Source organism: Alternaria arborescens (assembly GCF_004154835.1).
Source record: "Alternaria arborescens strain FERA 675 chromosome Unknown contig_4, whole genome shotgun sequence".
NCBI lineage: Eukaryota > Fungi > Ascomycota > Dothideomycetes > Pleosporales > Pleosporaceae > Alternaria > Alternaria arborescens.
In genome coordinates this window covers 17,170-30,902 of record NW_021167859.1, presented here as the reverse complement: position 1 = coordinate 30,902, position 13,733 = coordinate 17,170, and the positions used below count along the sequence as shown (strand labels likewise).

General features: G+C 53.3%; 6 protein-coding genes across 6 annotated transcripts; 3 read left to right on the top strand and 3 right to left on the bottom strand.

Moving 5' to 3' along the window:
• Positions 1-112: 112 nt before the first annotated feature.
• AA0111_g2082 (hypothetical protein) lies at positions 113-3,274 on the bottom strand (the record flags this gene model as incomplete). The annotated part of the gene is made up of 3 exons (XM_028647814.1): positions 113-2,081; positions 2,256-2,979; positions 3,034-3,274. The coding sequence occupies 3 exons, from the start codon at positions 3,272-3,274 to the stop codon at positions 113-115; spliced, it is 2,934 nt and encodes a 977-aa protein (XP_028509877.1).
• A 1,100-nt stretch (positions 3,275-4,374) lies between these two features.
• AA0111_g2081 (hypothetical protein) lies at positions 4,375-6,663 on the bottom strand (the record flags this gene model as incomplete). The annotated part of the gene is made up of 1 exon (XM_028647813.1): positions 4,375-6,663. One exon carries the CDS (start codon positions 6,661-6,663, stop codon positions 4,375-4,377), a length of 2,289 nt encoding a protein of 762 aa, XP_028509876.1.
• A 315-nt stretch (positions 6,664-6,978) lies between these two features.
• Positions 6,979-7,690, top strand: AA0111_g2080 (hypothetical protein; the record flags this gene model as incomplete). The annotated part of the gene is made up of 2 exons (XM_028647812.1): positions 6,979-7,066; positions 7,131-7,690. 2 exons carry the CDS (start codon positions 6,979-6,981, stop codon positions 7,688-7,690), a joined length of 648 nt encoding a protein of 215 aa, XP_028509875.1.
• A 236-nt stretch (positions 7,691-7,926) lies between these two features.
• Positions 7,927-9,451, bottom strand: AA0111_g2079 (hypothetical protein; the record flags this gene model as incomplete). The annotated part of the gene is made up of 2 exons (XM_028647810.1): positions 7,927-9,251; positions 9,301-9,451. 2 exons carry the CDS (start codon positions 9,449-9,451, stop codon positions 7,927-7,929), a joined length of 1,476 nt encoding a protein of 491 aa, XP_028510179.1.
• Positions 9,452-9,981: 530 nt separating this feature from the next.
• Positions 9,982-10,491, top strand: AA0111_g2078 (hypothetical protein; the record flags this gene model as incomplete). Its single annotated transcript, XM_028647809.1, has 1 exon — positions 9,982-10,491. One exon carries the CDS (start codon positions 9,982-9,984, stop codon positions 10,489-10,491), a length of 510 nt encoding a protein of 169 aa, XP_028510180.1.
• A 513-nt stretch (positions 10,492-11,004) lies between these two features.
• AA0111_g2077 (hypothetical protein) lies at positions 11,005-13,576 on the top strand (the record flags this gene model as incomplete). Its single annotated transcript, XM_028647808.1, has 3 exons — positions 11,005-11,617; positions 11,693-12,412; positions 12,468-13,576. The coding sequence occupies 3 exons, from the start codon at positions 11,005-11,007 to the stop codon at positions 13,574-13,576; spliced, it is 2,442 nt and encodes an 813-aa protein (XP_028510183.1).
• Positions 13,577-13,733: the final 157 nt, after the last annotated feature.

Below are 13,733 nucleotides of genomic sequence, written 5' to 3'. Positions count from 1 at the left end.
CCACCATGTCGCCCACCAGAGCACAATGAAATGGCGGGCCCATTCAACTAACCCTCATCCATACAGTGACCAAACCACTTCCAAAAGTCGCTCGGGAGCTCTCGATACCCGTCTACCAGGCATCCTTTTCACACTTGACGCTCCGATAGAGCCTAGAAAGTCCATCCGCATAAGCATCCCCCTTGCGCGAATCAAGGAAATCGTACGGCTTATGCTCCCCACTCGCGCATCCAGAATCAGCATACCATTTACAATACACGCCAGCATACTGGATCATGGATGCCGGGCCCTGGTCTGCAGGAGCAAAGCTGACGCATTGGTACAGCGCGTTGACGGCGTTGTTGGTGCAGAAGGCGAAGTTGCGTTGGCGGCAGATGGATGTGAAGCCAGGGGAGGTGGACCAGTGATAAAGGGGGTTACCGCGCTTCGCCAGGTTGGAGGGACCGATAGTGGAGGAACCGATGGAGGTGCGTGTGTTGACTGCGCTTATGTCGGCCGTCGAGGTAGCACCGGTGCCGCCACACCATACTCCGGCTAGTTTCTCTACACCCCATCCGATGAGCCGTGCATCTTGGGTTGAGTTCGACATATAGCTAAAGTATAAGTCGCCGTCCATGCAGCCGGGCTTGGTGTAGTATTTGCAGAGTGAGCCCTTGGCTTGCGTGATGACCTTGGTTTGGTAGGCAAAAGGTCCTGGGAAGGCTATACATTGGTTGAGAGTGTGTAGAATGGTGCAGTGTGCAGGGTCAAGATTGGCCTCGTTGCAGATATACAGGTCGGCGACTTTGAGAGATGAGGTGCTCAGTGCTGAGACGGAGTGGCCAACGGTCACTTGAATGTCATTTGCTTTGACTTGGGGGAGAAGTTCACTACGGGTCTGAATGCTCGCGGGTGGGATCTCGAGTGACTCCAAGACGGCACACTGTGCTGAGTTGATTTGCTGCGCAAGTTCGGTAGGCTGTTTCAGGTCTTTCTCCTCTGGATTCAGGGTATGGAGGACGGGAGCACCAGGACACGCGGGCTTGCTATAGAATGAGCATTCAGAGCGGCCGGACTGCTCGAGGGAGTGGATTGAATCGGAGTACATGGGTGTAGGAAAGTCGACGCAGCCGTTCAATGCGCTGACCACCTTGCGAATGTGTGCATTGCCTAGATCCTCGCCGATGCGAAGCTGAACCCGTTCGAGAGCAGGAGGTTTAAGAATTTGCAAATCTAGAGTGACTGACGACGAAGCCCCAACGGACAACGGCGAGTTCACAACCGTGCCCTCGCTCATCACAGGACCATCGCGCTTGTCAAAAGACTGCTTGCACATTGCGTACTCAATCTGCATGCCTACCTCCGGCTCAGTCGGGTACGACCACCTCGCCTTCCGAGTATCAAGGGTGCGCAAAACATTGCCATCCTGGCAGTCGCGCTGGTAGTAGCCGCAGACGTAGCCTTGCGGCTGCTCGATCCAAGTAACTTGCTTGATCGTTTCGTTGGGAAGCCGGTAGCATTGACCCAGAGCGCTTTCCTCGATAGATGAGACCCGAGTATCTGCGTACATGTGCGTGGCGTACACGACGTCGGTGACGGCCGAATCGTCGGCAGTATCTGGGTCTGTGGCGTATATAATGTCGGCGGCGGCGAACGCATCTTCATCGCGCGCATACATGTCAACAGAGCCGTGAGGCATCTCCGTCTCATCAGGCATGTTCCAGATACCACACTTGACGTGTGTCATCTTCTTGCCAAGGTCCGACGCCATCGGTTCGTCTGAGTAAGCCGCGTCCTTGGGCCTGATAGCGACAAGAGGCTTGCGACCAGCTCTGCAGCCGTTGTTCTCGTAAAAGACGCAGATGATGTCGTGTCGTAGAGAAGTGTATTTTACATCGTGAGCCACGTGGTTGTTGAGCTTTTTACAACGGTCAGCAAGTCCCTCATCAATATCCATGCTAGTAGTGCTACTGGTGATTTTGGCGATGAGTGGCAGATCTGCTTTGGAGGCAGTGGGAATGGCGACTTCAGAGGAAGTATCCTCGTCTCGTGCACTGACGTGAGGAAAGCCATAAATTCCACACTTGACATGTGTGATTTGGCTGCCAATGTCAGATTAGATGGCCTGATCAAGATATCCGAGCATATTGGATTTAAGGGTGAGGAGAGGAGCGCCATCGCAGTTCAATGCGAAGAATTGGCAGGCAACAAAGTTATGCTGGGTCGTATGTGTGACGCGACGGCCGACGCGATCACTGAGCTTGGTACAGATGTACATGGAGTTCTCCTTGAGCTCGCTACTGGTAATGTCGCTGGAGATCCTCGCAAGGAGATACTGCGTCTTGGTGGAGGTGGTGACTTCATTGGTATCCGTCCTGGTAGACTGATCAATGGTCATATCGAGAGTCACATCTTCGTCGTGGGTCTCAAGCTCAAGCTCGACAGCATCCCTCTTCCACTCGCCCCTTCGACACAACGCGTACTTGAGGTCATTCCCAAACTCTGCGGGTGGCTCAAACCTATGGGGCTTATCCTTGGTCCTGGTGATATACCGTACATTGCCGCTGCACCCGTTGCTGTCGTCGTAGAACTTGCACATCAATCCCACCTTCTGAACGATGATCGTGACATGATGCGCAACATTTGGAGAAAGCTGCACACACGTATCTATCCACCTGTTTGGAAAAGCGTTGCCGTAGGAATCCTCGGTGCAGATGTTCAAAAAGTGGTTCCTGGAGTCGGGTGTGATGCAGTTGGAGACTGGAGAGACGAGTGCTCGGCTTTCGTCGGGCTGAACGAAAGAGCCAAGGTCAGGAGAGGAGTCATCCTCCCCTCTGGCCTCAATCTCAGCAACATCTCCTATCTGTCTTCTCCTGCACATTACAAACCCAGCCCGCTTACCGAACGGGGCAGGGATCTCGGTATGGCGGTTAATGGTCGAGATCATATGCTCGCTGTTACAGTGATTACTGCCATCGTAGAAATAGCAGATAATGCCGTCTGATTGAGACGTATCAGTGACTTCATGTGCAACAGCGCGACTAAGGGCCGTACAATGGTTCAGCAAGTTGACGCCCAGAAGGTTGGTGATGATGTGGTGGCCGCAGACATGAATAAGCCATTTTTCGGGATCCAAGGTACTACATTGAGGGGGCGCTCCAGGCACAAGCTCGGACTCGACTGTGGGTTGAAAGACGTCGCGGGCGAGCTGGATGGCAGAGGACTGTGGTGTGGGCGCAGCGATGGCAAGACCGGCGAGGCCGAGCAAACTAGCGAGGAGATTATGGACTCGCATGATCACTACTGCGGGGTTTTTTTCTAACGGTTCTGTAGCTTATTGCGGACGAACAAGTCACTTACGTTGTCCAATCAGTCGCTGGACCGACCGAAACAGCGATGGACTGAGTCAGCTATAGTAGCAGCTCTAGAGCTACCGAATAGTCTTGGTAGTGGCTTCGACAGCCAAGTTGAGAAAAGAAGTAGAGTAGAGAGAGTAGGTGGAAGAGAAAGAAGTAGGAGAGGAAAACGAGGAAATTGATATAGAGCGACAGCGAGGCCAAAGAGGGCGGTAGATAGGCGCGCCCTTACCATGTGAGTGACAAACGGAGCTTCGACCAGTAGGGGAAACAAGATGCGAGTGAAGAGTAAGAGGGACAGCGCGAAAAGAATGCGAGATGGCCAGGTAGACCCATCCATTCAACCATGGTATTGCGATGACCCATGACCGACAAGCCACTCTCAACTTCATACTAGTAGCCTGCGTTGAAGCACTGCCAATGGTTCGCGGCATCGCAACAGGAACATACCTTGTGAATGCACGCAACAAATCGAGCTCCAAACGAGTGACGTGAAAAGGGAAGCAGCAGACAGGAGACAGACAAGAGACACCCAGCATCACCGAAGTAATGGAAGAAAGGACGACCAACTGATTTCCCTCCTTCCCCTCCTATATTCAAACACAGCCTGCGTCTACGAGATGCCAAATGCTATATATAACACCTCTGCGCTACAAGGCTCAGGGGAATCAGCAGAGGAGACAGGAGAGAGAGAGAGAGAAGCGTCCACCATTCTCCTCTCCGCCTCCCCAGTCCACCAAACCCCACCCATTGTCTCCCTTCTACGGATCAAGATCCCGATTAATATTATACTGCCGATAGCCAAATCCATCCATAGTGACCCAATGGCCCAGGGCCTCCATCTCAGCCCACACCTCAGGATACCTCTTCTTGATCCACTCCTCGACCCTGCGCTGCCTCTCGATATTCGCCGTGCAATTAAACCAGCCACCCAGACTAATTTTGTCGTTCGTTAGCAAAAAAAACTTATTCTCTGAACCATCCCAAGAAAAACGCAGTTGGGGTGAGAAGAAGGGGACAGAGAAAAAAAACAAAGAACTCACATATCCAAATCTGGTCTCCAGCCCCAATCCTCCTCCACACTCTCAACCAACTGCAACGCCTCATCATGATTATGATTCCTCGCCACAGCACACAAATACGCCGTCCAAATCCTCTTATCAATCTCAACATCCTGCTCCCTCAGCCTCTTCCAAATCGCCCTCGCATGCTCACCTCCAGCGTGCGTCCCCTCGGTCGCTCTAAACGCAATCGCCAGACTATTATAACTCGGCCCTTCTCTCGACTCGCAAATCTCGCGCCAAAAGCCGAGTGCTTTCCGGTTCTCGCCCGTCGCCGCATACGCCAGCATGAGGGCGTTGCGCAGCTGCGTATCCATTTCGACATTGAGGTCGAGTTTGAGTTGATTGTGCGCGAGTTCGAGCGACTCGGCGTCCTGGCAGCGCGCGAAGCCGGTGAAGGCTGCAATGTAGACGTCGCGGGTTGCTGTGTGCGTTGGGGAAACGTGGTTGCGCATGTGGAAGAAGACGTGGCATGCCATGTCGGAACGGTTGCGACTGAAGAATTCGTTCATGATGGGAATGCGGACTTCTCGGGGTGTTTCGGGGAAGACGTTGCGTAGGATTTGGTATCCGTCCCAGGCATCTGCTGTGCTGGTTTCGCCGTCGTGGATGAAGACGCAAAGCGCGTCTTGGATGGTTGTCCGCTGTTCGGGGGAGTACTGGTGTGCGTGCACTTGGAGGAGGTCCATGGCGTCATGGATTTCCCCTCTCCGGAGATGAAGAAGGGTAAGTGCTGCGACAGTCTCTGGTTCAAAGTTGGCTTTGCGCTCATGAAGGTCGTCGACCATGGCCATGAGCTCATCAAAGTGATGTTGTTTCGATACGCAGAGGACGCGGATGAGTTCGTTGATGACTGCAACACTGCGCTTGTCACCAGAAAAGAAGCCTTGTAGGTTGAAGTAGGCAGCCCTAGCCCCATCGAGGTCTCCAACGGAGATGCGGTATTGCATCTGCATCATATAGGTGGTCTCGTCGGGGTGGATCCCGCGCTTTTCTCCTAAGACAATGTAGCGCTCGGCCATGTACGGGTCTTGTTTCGACATGCAATGCTCTACCAAGGCATTGATAGTTGTAGTGTCTGGCCGTATCACGGGGGTGGTCGGGTCCTTGCGCCGTGCTTCGTCATTCCGGCGTACTAGAACATCCATCATGCGTGCGATTTCGTCTGGGCCTTTGCCGATAGCGACGGACCAGAGAAAGATTGCGTCCCATGAATCTTTGGATGGCATGTCATCTTTGAGCATAGTTGCGATTACCTGCTGACCAAAGGTCAAATCGCCCTCTGCGGCACAAGCCTTGAGCAGTGCAGAGCTGGTGCTCCCCAATGGCTGCGTAGGCTCCTGGTTGAGCTTGGTGTAAACAGGCTGGGCATACCAGAACTTGGCCTTGTCCAGGTCTCTACGCTCAGCGTAGAATGTCACAAGTTTGTTTTGAGCGGGTTTGGTCAAGGGCATCGAGGCTTCTTTGAAAGCATCCACAGTCTTGGATACCTCGTTCAAATCGCCCTCGCGGATGACTCCACCAAGTATGGTGTGCCAGGCAGCCAGTATGGTATGACGTATCCGAGAACTTGCAGTTGCGTCGTATTTGAACGCGTGCACCGCCATGTCTCTCGCTTCGGTAGTCGCGCCGAACAAAGACAGCACTTGGATCTGTTTCCACTTGGTGTACATGTCGAGTGGGATGCCCATGTGTTCCACTTTCTTCTTCTTCTCATCCGCCCCCTTGTCTGACTGCTGCTCCATCAACTTGGCCATTTGATCAACGACAAGCCGGCCGAACATAATGTGCGCATTGCCCAAAACTTCAGGCCGCTTTGAAGTGTCCAGCAGTTTCTCCATGACATTCTCAAGATCCTGCCTATTCAACCACGGCTGCCCGTCTTCTCTTGGATTTCCCAGCAGATATTGAAAGGCTTGATGTGCGCTCGCTACGTGCCAGTCCTCGAAGGCGCCTTTTCTCTGCGCAAAGAAGTCTTTGATTGCATCCGCGACCTCGCTCGGTTTCGGCGGCCTGACGGAATTCGCCTGCGCATATGACACCTCGGCCATCTTGCTCAGTCCGGGCGGAGCCTCTGCGGGCTTGAGCTTCCGACGCTGTTTGAACAAATCTCCAAAGAAGGTCCGCCGCTGGGTTTGTGGGAGCGAGCGGGCGCCGTGCTGTGTAACCACGCGGGGTCGAAGGGCTCGGTAGCGACATCCTCGGTATAGCAGCGGCTCGTTGGCGATGATGTTGCGGAAAACGACGCGGGTCAGGTGCGAGGGCATGGCGGCGAAGTTGGCCAAGTGGTGGACAAAAAGTGTAGTGACGTAGTTGTTTGGGTGCAATTGGCGCACCGAGGAAGATTGTATCTACACGAACAGGGTATCCATGGGCGGAGGAACAGTATCTACACGAAGAAGACGAGACGGAAATAGAGCGCGGGGTGAAGGTGCAAGTGAGGGGAGCATTGCGGGAAGCTCTTCTCTGCCGTGAAATCATATGGCGCTAAGAAAGTCCAACCTCCGACCACCGAGGCCGCTCCGCATCGCATCCCGAAAAGTCACCACGACGACGACAACGGCGACACACCACCTGCCAACATGTCCGTCATGCGATTACCACTTCGGCCCCTACCCTCGGCAGGCAGGACCTGCATGCGCTACTTCTCTTCAGCCTCGAAGAAGCAAGGTGAGCCGACAATCCCTCCATTCCACACACACACACACAGACATGAATCTAACACCACCCACAGAAGACGTCCTCGACATCCTCAAAACCTCCACCGCCGGCCGCCACCCTTCCAACACCGGTGCTCCATTCCCTTCGAGTTCCCCATCCAAGTCCCCATCCAAGTCCCCGTCCACGCCCCCTCCCACCTCCGCCTTGTCGCGCTTCGCCCGCGGCGCCGGTCTCGACAGCACCACGCCCTCGCGCGAGCTTGCCGAATCCGAACGCATAGCCCAGTACCAGCGCCAGATATACCGCAAATGGCAGCCCGGCGACGTGTACGCGCCACACGACCTTAGCGGGACCGAGCAGAAGAAGTGGAAGTACGGGCGCAAGAAGCCGCAGCAAGATGCTTTTGATGTATTGGGCATCAATCCCGTCTTGGAGTACAAGAACTTTACCATGATGTCCGAGTACATGACGGAGATGGGCCGGATAAAGCATTCAAAGGATACGGGCTTACGGCCTAAGAATCAGAGGAAGATTGCTAAGGCGATACGGAGGGCGGTTGGGTTGGGGCTTATGCCTAGTGTGCATAGGCATCCGTTGGTGTTGAAGAAGAGTTCGCCAACCAGATTCTTGTAAGAGAGGGGTTGATGTATGATAACAAAGGAAATGTCATAGGTTTACATGGCAGCATAGCAGTATATCATTCATCTGAGTTGTGGTACCACGTGCGTTACGAGGAACATGATCTCTTCGGGCTTGAAAAGGAGACGATATGCGCCAGAGACGAGGGAGACGTCCACCCACTCAGCTCAATCGATAAGACTTGATACTTTGGCAAGAAGAATTAACTCTTCTTTACTTGCTAAATCTAGCTAATAACCCGTCTGGTTCTTTCCTTGCTTCTCAATCCACATCTTGATCATCTTCTGCTGCGCACTCACAATCTCCATGGCATGATCGTCATCGTACAAATCATACCACCCAGGACTCTCATGCGGTGGGTCGCCCGCCCACACCATCCCAAACTCATTCGCAAGCTGCGTCTCGGGTCTCCAGATACCGCCGTAAGCCCATGGTGAGGTACCAATGTACGCGCCGCCATTACGAAACTCGTCCATGACGGCGCCAATAATGGTAGTAAAGTAAGCATCTTTATGCGTCGTCGAAGCCGTCGACAGATACGGATACTCTCTATCCTCATTCTCCCAATTATCCCTCGCCATGCCGAATTCCTCGAGGAAAACCGGTTTGCCAATGTCCTTGGCCCACTGGCTCGAATTCTTCATAAAGTCACGCGCAAAGTCTTGTGCAGCGACGAGATTGGCGTCGGTGGCGTTGTACATGTCGTACACGCCCCAGTTCTGCACCCAGCAGTGCGTCGTGGCGTAGTCAACTGTGGAAAAGTTGTTGACCCGCTTGAAGTAGTACTCGCCTTGCTTGGCTTCGAGACCCACGCTGATGAGCTGCTTGGGGCCTAGAGACCGGATGTAGGCTGATATGCGGTCGACCCAGGGGAAGAGCAGGTCGTCGGGATTCGGCTCCAGGAAGATGTTGTACGGGCCGGTGTACCCCAGTTCATCACTCGGCTGGGGTTCGTTGGCGAGTTGCCAGGTCATGATGGTTGGATCTTCGGTGTATAAACGCCCGGTAATGGTGTTGCGTCGGCTCATGACGGTTTTGATGTGGTCTTTGTACCACGTCTCGGCTTGCGTGTTGTTGTAGATCAAGTTGGCGAAGCGCGTAAAGTTACTGTATGGAGCCGCGTCCACACCTTCTTCGGTGTAGTTTCCCCATCCCGTTCCAGGTGTTTCGCGCTGCGGTGGTGCGGTCAGGTTCCAGGACTCTGGGTAGGGAATCGCCGTGTTGTTGTTGGCCCAGGAGACGTATTGGGCAAAGCCGCCGCTCCATTGCCATTCGTTGTTCAACGTCATGGTGGCGCGCATACCGCGTTTTGACATCTCCGCCAGGCAGATGTCGAGGCCTGTGAAGACGTCTTCGTTATACTGGCCCGGGGCGGACATGAGCGGCGGGTTCATTCTAAAAGGCTGTGGGGTTGGAGCGCCTTCTGATGCGGCCATGATACGCAGGTGGTTTATGCCTTTGGATGCCATTTGATCGAGCTCTGTGACTAGGCGCGAGTAGTTGCCGCCTGCGGATGGACCTGCGGCGAGATTCATACAAGCCCAGTAGTTGATACCTTGATCATAGTCAGTCTGTGGCTTCAAGAGACCTGAAGACGATATTACCAGTAAGATAGTATAATCCATCGCCATTATACAATCGCAGTCCATCTACATAGACAAAGTCGTCGTCTGGAATTGCACTGTCATTACCTCCTCTCGGAAGCACAGAGCCCGCAGCCAGCGAGGCGAACAACACCTGAAGAGCTGCTTTCATCTCGAGAACCCAAAGATGCTAAGAATGTGGCTTGGACACAAGCATACAACAAAGGATCACATCGAAGCTTATATGCCCATCCGCGCAACCCGAGGCTCCGGTCCGACTATGCGAGTACCCGTGAATATCGCCTGCGGTTGACATCATGAGCGGAGGAAGAACGCCCCGACGATGCGACCTTCTCCATTGGAGTGGAGATCATCGCTCTCTGCTGGAACGAGGTCTATAGGTAAGTTTTTCCGGAAATATGTAAACATACGTAGTGAAGGTAGGGATACTGCTTCCGGTGCGTGGATCCCCGTTGTAGTCTCGGAGTGTGGGTCTCCGTGATGGCTTGGGGATAGTGGGATGAGAAATGCGGATGCGGCTGGGGTGCGTGCAGGTAGCAGTTGCCAAGCTCCGAGTGCCGATGCAGACATGTTAGGGAGCAGTCCGTGCACGTACGCGTCTCGGTAGCTCAGCAAGGCAAGCTTCTTCATCGCGATCTTGGTCGCGGCCCAGCTCAACAGGCACACCACTAATCCGCCAACATGGACATGGACGACGAGGAAAACGACGAGATAGCAGCAGCTATGGGGTTTGCTTCGTTTGGCGGTACAAAGAAACGTAAATTCGACCACTCGCCCAAAGCCAAGCCCGATGCGAATGATGCAAGCGGTGCCAACTCGACTGCACTGGGCGTCCGAACAAAAAAGGTGGCGAGTGCAGAAGATGTCAAGAGTGAGAAACTGCAGGCCCAAAGTAATGCGCTGGGTAAACAAAAGAAGAATCAAACGGCAGACGCAGGTCTTGCCAGCTTTCTGGCTCGTAGCCAGAATCTTCCTGAACACCCGCCTCCGACTGCAACTACTCAAGCTCCGGCAGCTTCAGCCGATCAATCTGCAGGAGAAATGATGTCTTTTGGCGGTCCTTCAATTTCTCGGGCAGAGTTGAATATGCTTCGCAACGGTGTCAGGACGGAGAATGGGGATACAGCGTACTTCTTGCCCAGCTTTGTTGAAGACCCTTGGGCGAGGTTGAGGAAAGGGGGGAGTGGATGAGTGAGTTTCTTGTAGACCTGTATGAGTAGTGTTGGGTACTGACCGTGACGGGTAGGCGGATGTGAACTGGAGTCTTTATGTTCAACTACGTGGAAGACTGTCACAGTTGCGCGCTGTAATCGAACAACATCTGGCACCTATAGACGTGCGCATGTACGGACTTTTGTCTTCATCATCCTTGATTCTCCGCTTCTCCAAGAAGCAGCAAAGGTTTCAACGGCCGATACGCCTTGTATGATTCAGCAATGCATTCAGATAGTAACCACGTGGAAGGACAGCGTCCAGGAGTGGACATTCGCGTCTGTAACGATCAACTGCTAGCATGAACACGAGCGCGGAGCAAGTATATTTTGGGTCGGAGTTTTCCAACGAACCTAGCGTAAGGCGTAGTTGACATGTGCGCTATCCCTTCTTTCGTTAGCATCAGAACAACTTAGCGTGTCCCTGGAAACCGACCTTCCTACCCCGCAAACTCTCTCTCTTCATGCTCGTAAAGTTCAAGGAATCGTCAACATGGATAGTGCAGCAGATCTGGATGCTTTCTTCGCCTTTCAGGATAACCACTTTGGCTCAGATCAAACCTTGGACGATGGCACTTTCGCCGGTTTGTCCGAAGCACTGGCAGCTTCTAACGCTGCATCCTGTCAGTATAACGAAAACTGGATGATGGATTCGTCGCTTTTGGATCTGTCGAACAACTCTACTGCGTCATCGTCGCCCTTTCCTACGCCAAGCGCTTCAATCTCCAGACCCAAACTCGGCAGCCGCTTCTCCAGAGAAGTCATCCGTACGCTCAAAGATTGGCTTTCTGTTCATCAAAAGCACCCTTACCCTACTGAGAGTGAGATGTTGGCCCTCCAGGATCGTACGGGATTGAACAAGGCGCAGCTCACGAACTGGTTTGCGAATGCCCGTCGACGTGGCAAAGTGCAGAGCGTTCGACCGACTTCGCCGCAAGTAAAGAACTCACCCACCTCTCCCATCGATATCATCCCGAGACCTGGCACACCTGCTGTCAAAATGGCCTCGAACCACAAAGATCCGATGCAGCGCTGGGTAGAGTCGCCACCAGAACATGAACCTGCGGCTGTTGGCGATATCGCTCGTGCCATGGCTTCCACTTCACGTGAGTCATCTTGTCAACCTTGGAACCACTGCGCTTTGTTTGGTTCAGTGAGAATACTCTACTAACTGTGCTCAGGTAAAGATGCTGAGGGTTTTGCATACCATCAGCCATGGCAGTCACCATATGCCATGTCCTCAGCAAGCAGTGCAAGAACGTCCCAATCGAGTGAATTTTCAGGCCATTGCTCATCAGGGTCCCAAAACTCTCTCAAAATGCGTCGTGCTCCACGCAAGAAAAGGGTCGCCCGACGTCGACGTCTGGAACCAGAGATTACCCTGCCTATCAGCATGCCGTACCAATGCACCTTCTGCACGGAAGTCTTCAAGACCAAATACGACTGGCAGCGTCACGAAAAGTCGCTCCATTTACCACTCGAGAGATGGATTTGCGCGCTTCAGGGCCCTCGTACTACCAAGGAGTCGCTCGGAGAGCAGTGTTGTGTCTTTTGCGGTGAGGTTCGGCCTGATAACGCCCATATTGAAGCGCATCACTACCCGGCATGTCAGGAGAGAAGTCTACAGGAGCGCACGTTTCACCGCAAAGATCACCTTGTCCAGCACCTCCGCTTAGTGCATGGCGTCGAGTTTTCGGATTGGTCCATGGCCCGCTGGATGCTGCCTATACCTGACGTCAGGTCAAGATGCGGATTCTGTGGCATCACGATGAGTACATGGTCGGAAAGAACCGATCATATCGCTGATCACTTCAAGTCTGGTGTGACAATGGCCAGTTGGCAAGGAGATTGGGGTTTCGACGCGTCTGTTGTACCATTAGTCGAGACCGCTATTCCTCCTGGTACGCTACTGCTCGGCTGGTCTTTGGAAATTCTATCAAACTGACGTCGCACTAGATCTCATCGATTGGGAAAGAGGTACTCTTATTCCTATGAAAGGCAGCGATCCATCTTGGGGTACCCCGCCAAACGCATACGAGCTGCTCAAAGTTGAGACCGAGTTCTTTATCCAGCGCTATTTCGACAAGCACGGCCACCTACCGGACAACGATACTATGCAGCTGGAAGCTTGTCGTATCATCTTCGCGGCCGAGACCACTTCGGTCATGCCAGATCGTCTTAATGAGGTTTCATGGCTTCGAGACCTGATGATGTCTTCTCCTGAGTTGACTGAACGCGCAAGGTTTCAACCCGTCCGATCCTCCCGCGAGAGCAGGCATTTTCCGCTACGGATAAATGCCAAAGACCATCTATTCGAACAATGCCCTTTGGAGGCGCAACTCCGTGGCTTCGTCACCCAGCGTACTACAGCAGGGGAGAGTCTCGACGACGTACAACTGTACAACGAAGCATGCCAGATCATTCGACGCATGGAACAAGAGTCTAGCACACCATCCGACGTGTTTGCGAACTGGATCGTCAAGGGCATCTACTCTGGCACAAACTGGATTTTGCCCTTCAAGCAACGCGCTGCTATATATGATACCGTCACCACCGATTTCCCAACAGAAAGCGACTCGACTCAGTTACTAAACCTCTCCTGGCCAAACTCACCTTACGAAGAAGCATCAATCTCCGCCCTCGGCACCGCAAGTCCTTCCAAACAGACACACGACTTCTTCACCTCCTCCCTCCCCGCTTTCCCAGAAGACACGCCTCCCATGCTGCCTGAATCGACGACGACTACTGCCACGCAGGTAGACATGTACGGTCGCTTGCGCTCTTTGCTACCTGATGATACCAATTTCTACCGCATCTTCGATAGCGATATGAGGCGCTGGGCGGCGTCGACGCTCTCGCCCAAGAATCCGAATTGTCATGTTCCGAGCGATGAGGAGATTCAGCATCAGGCGAGGTGGATCATGTATGACGGGGATGATCCGTGGAATCAGACGCCGGCGGACTTTCCGAATTGGTTATCGAGGTTCAAGAGGGAGGTGGGGATTGGGGGTGCTGCTGGGGCTGGGGCTGGGGAGGCGGTGAAGTTGGGGGATTTGGTGGGGTAGTGGATGGGTTTCTCTAGTTGGATTTGTACGACAGTATGTGCTCGTACACAGTCATGCGGAACTAGAGCCAGTTCTTAGATGTCGTGTCGTCGAGAGATGCAATGATCACTCTTTGTCTCGATGGTTCACACTTTTTTCTTAAATCGAAGATCTAAAC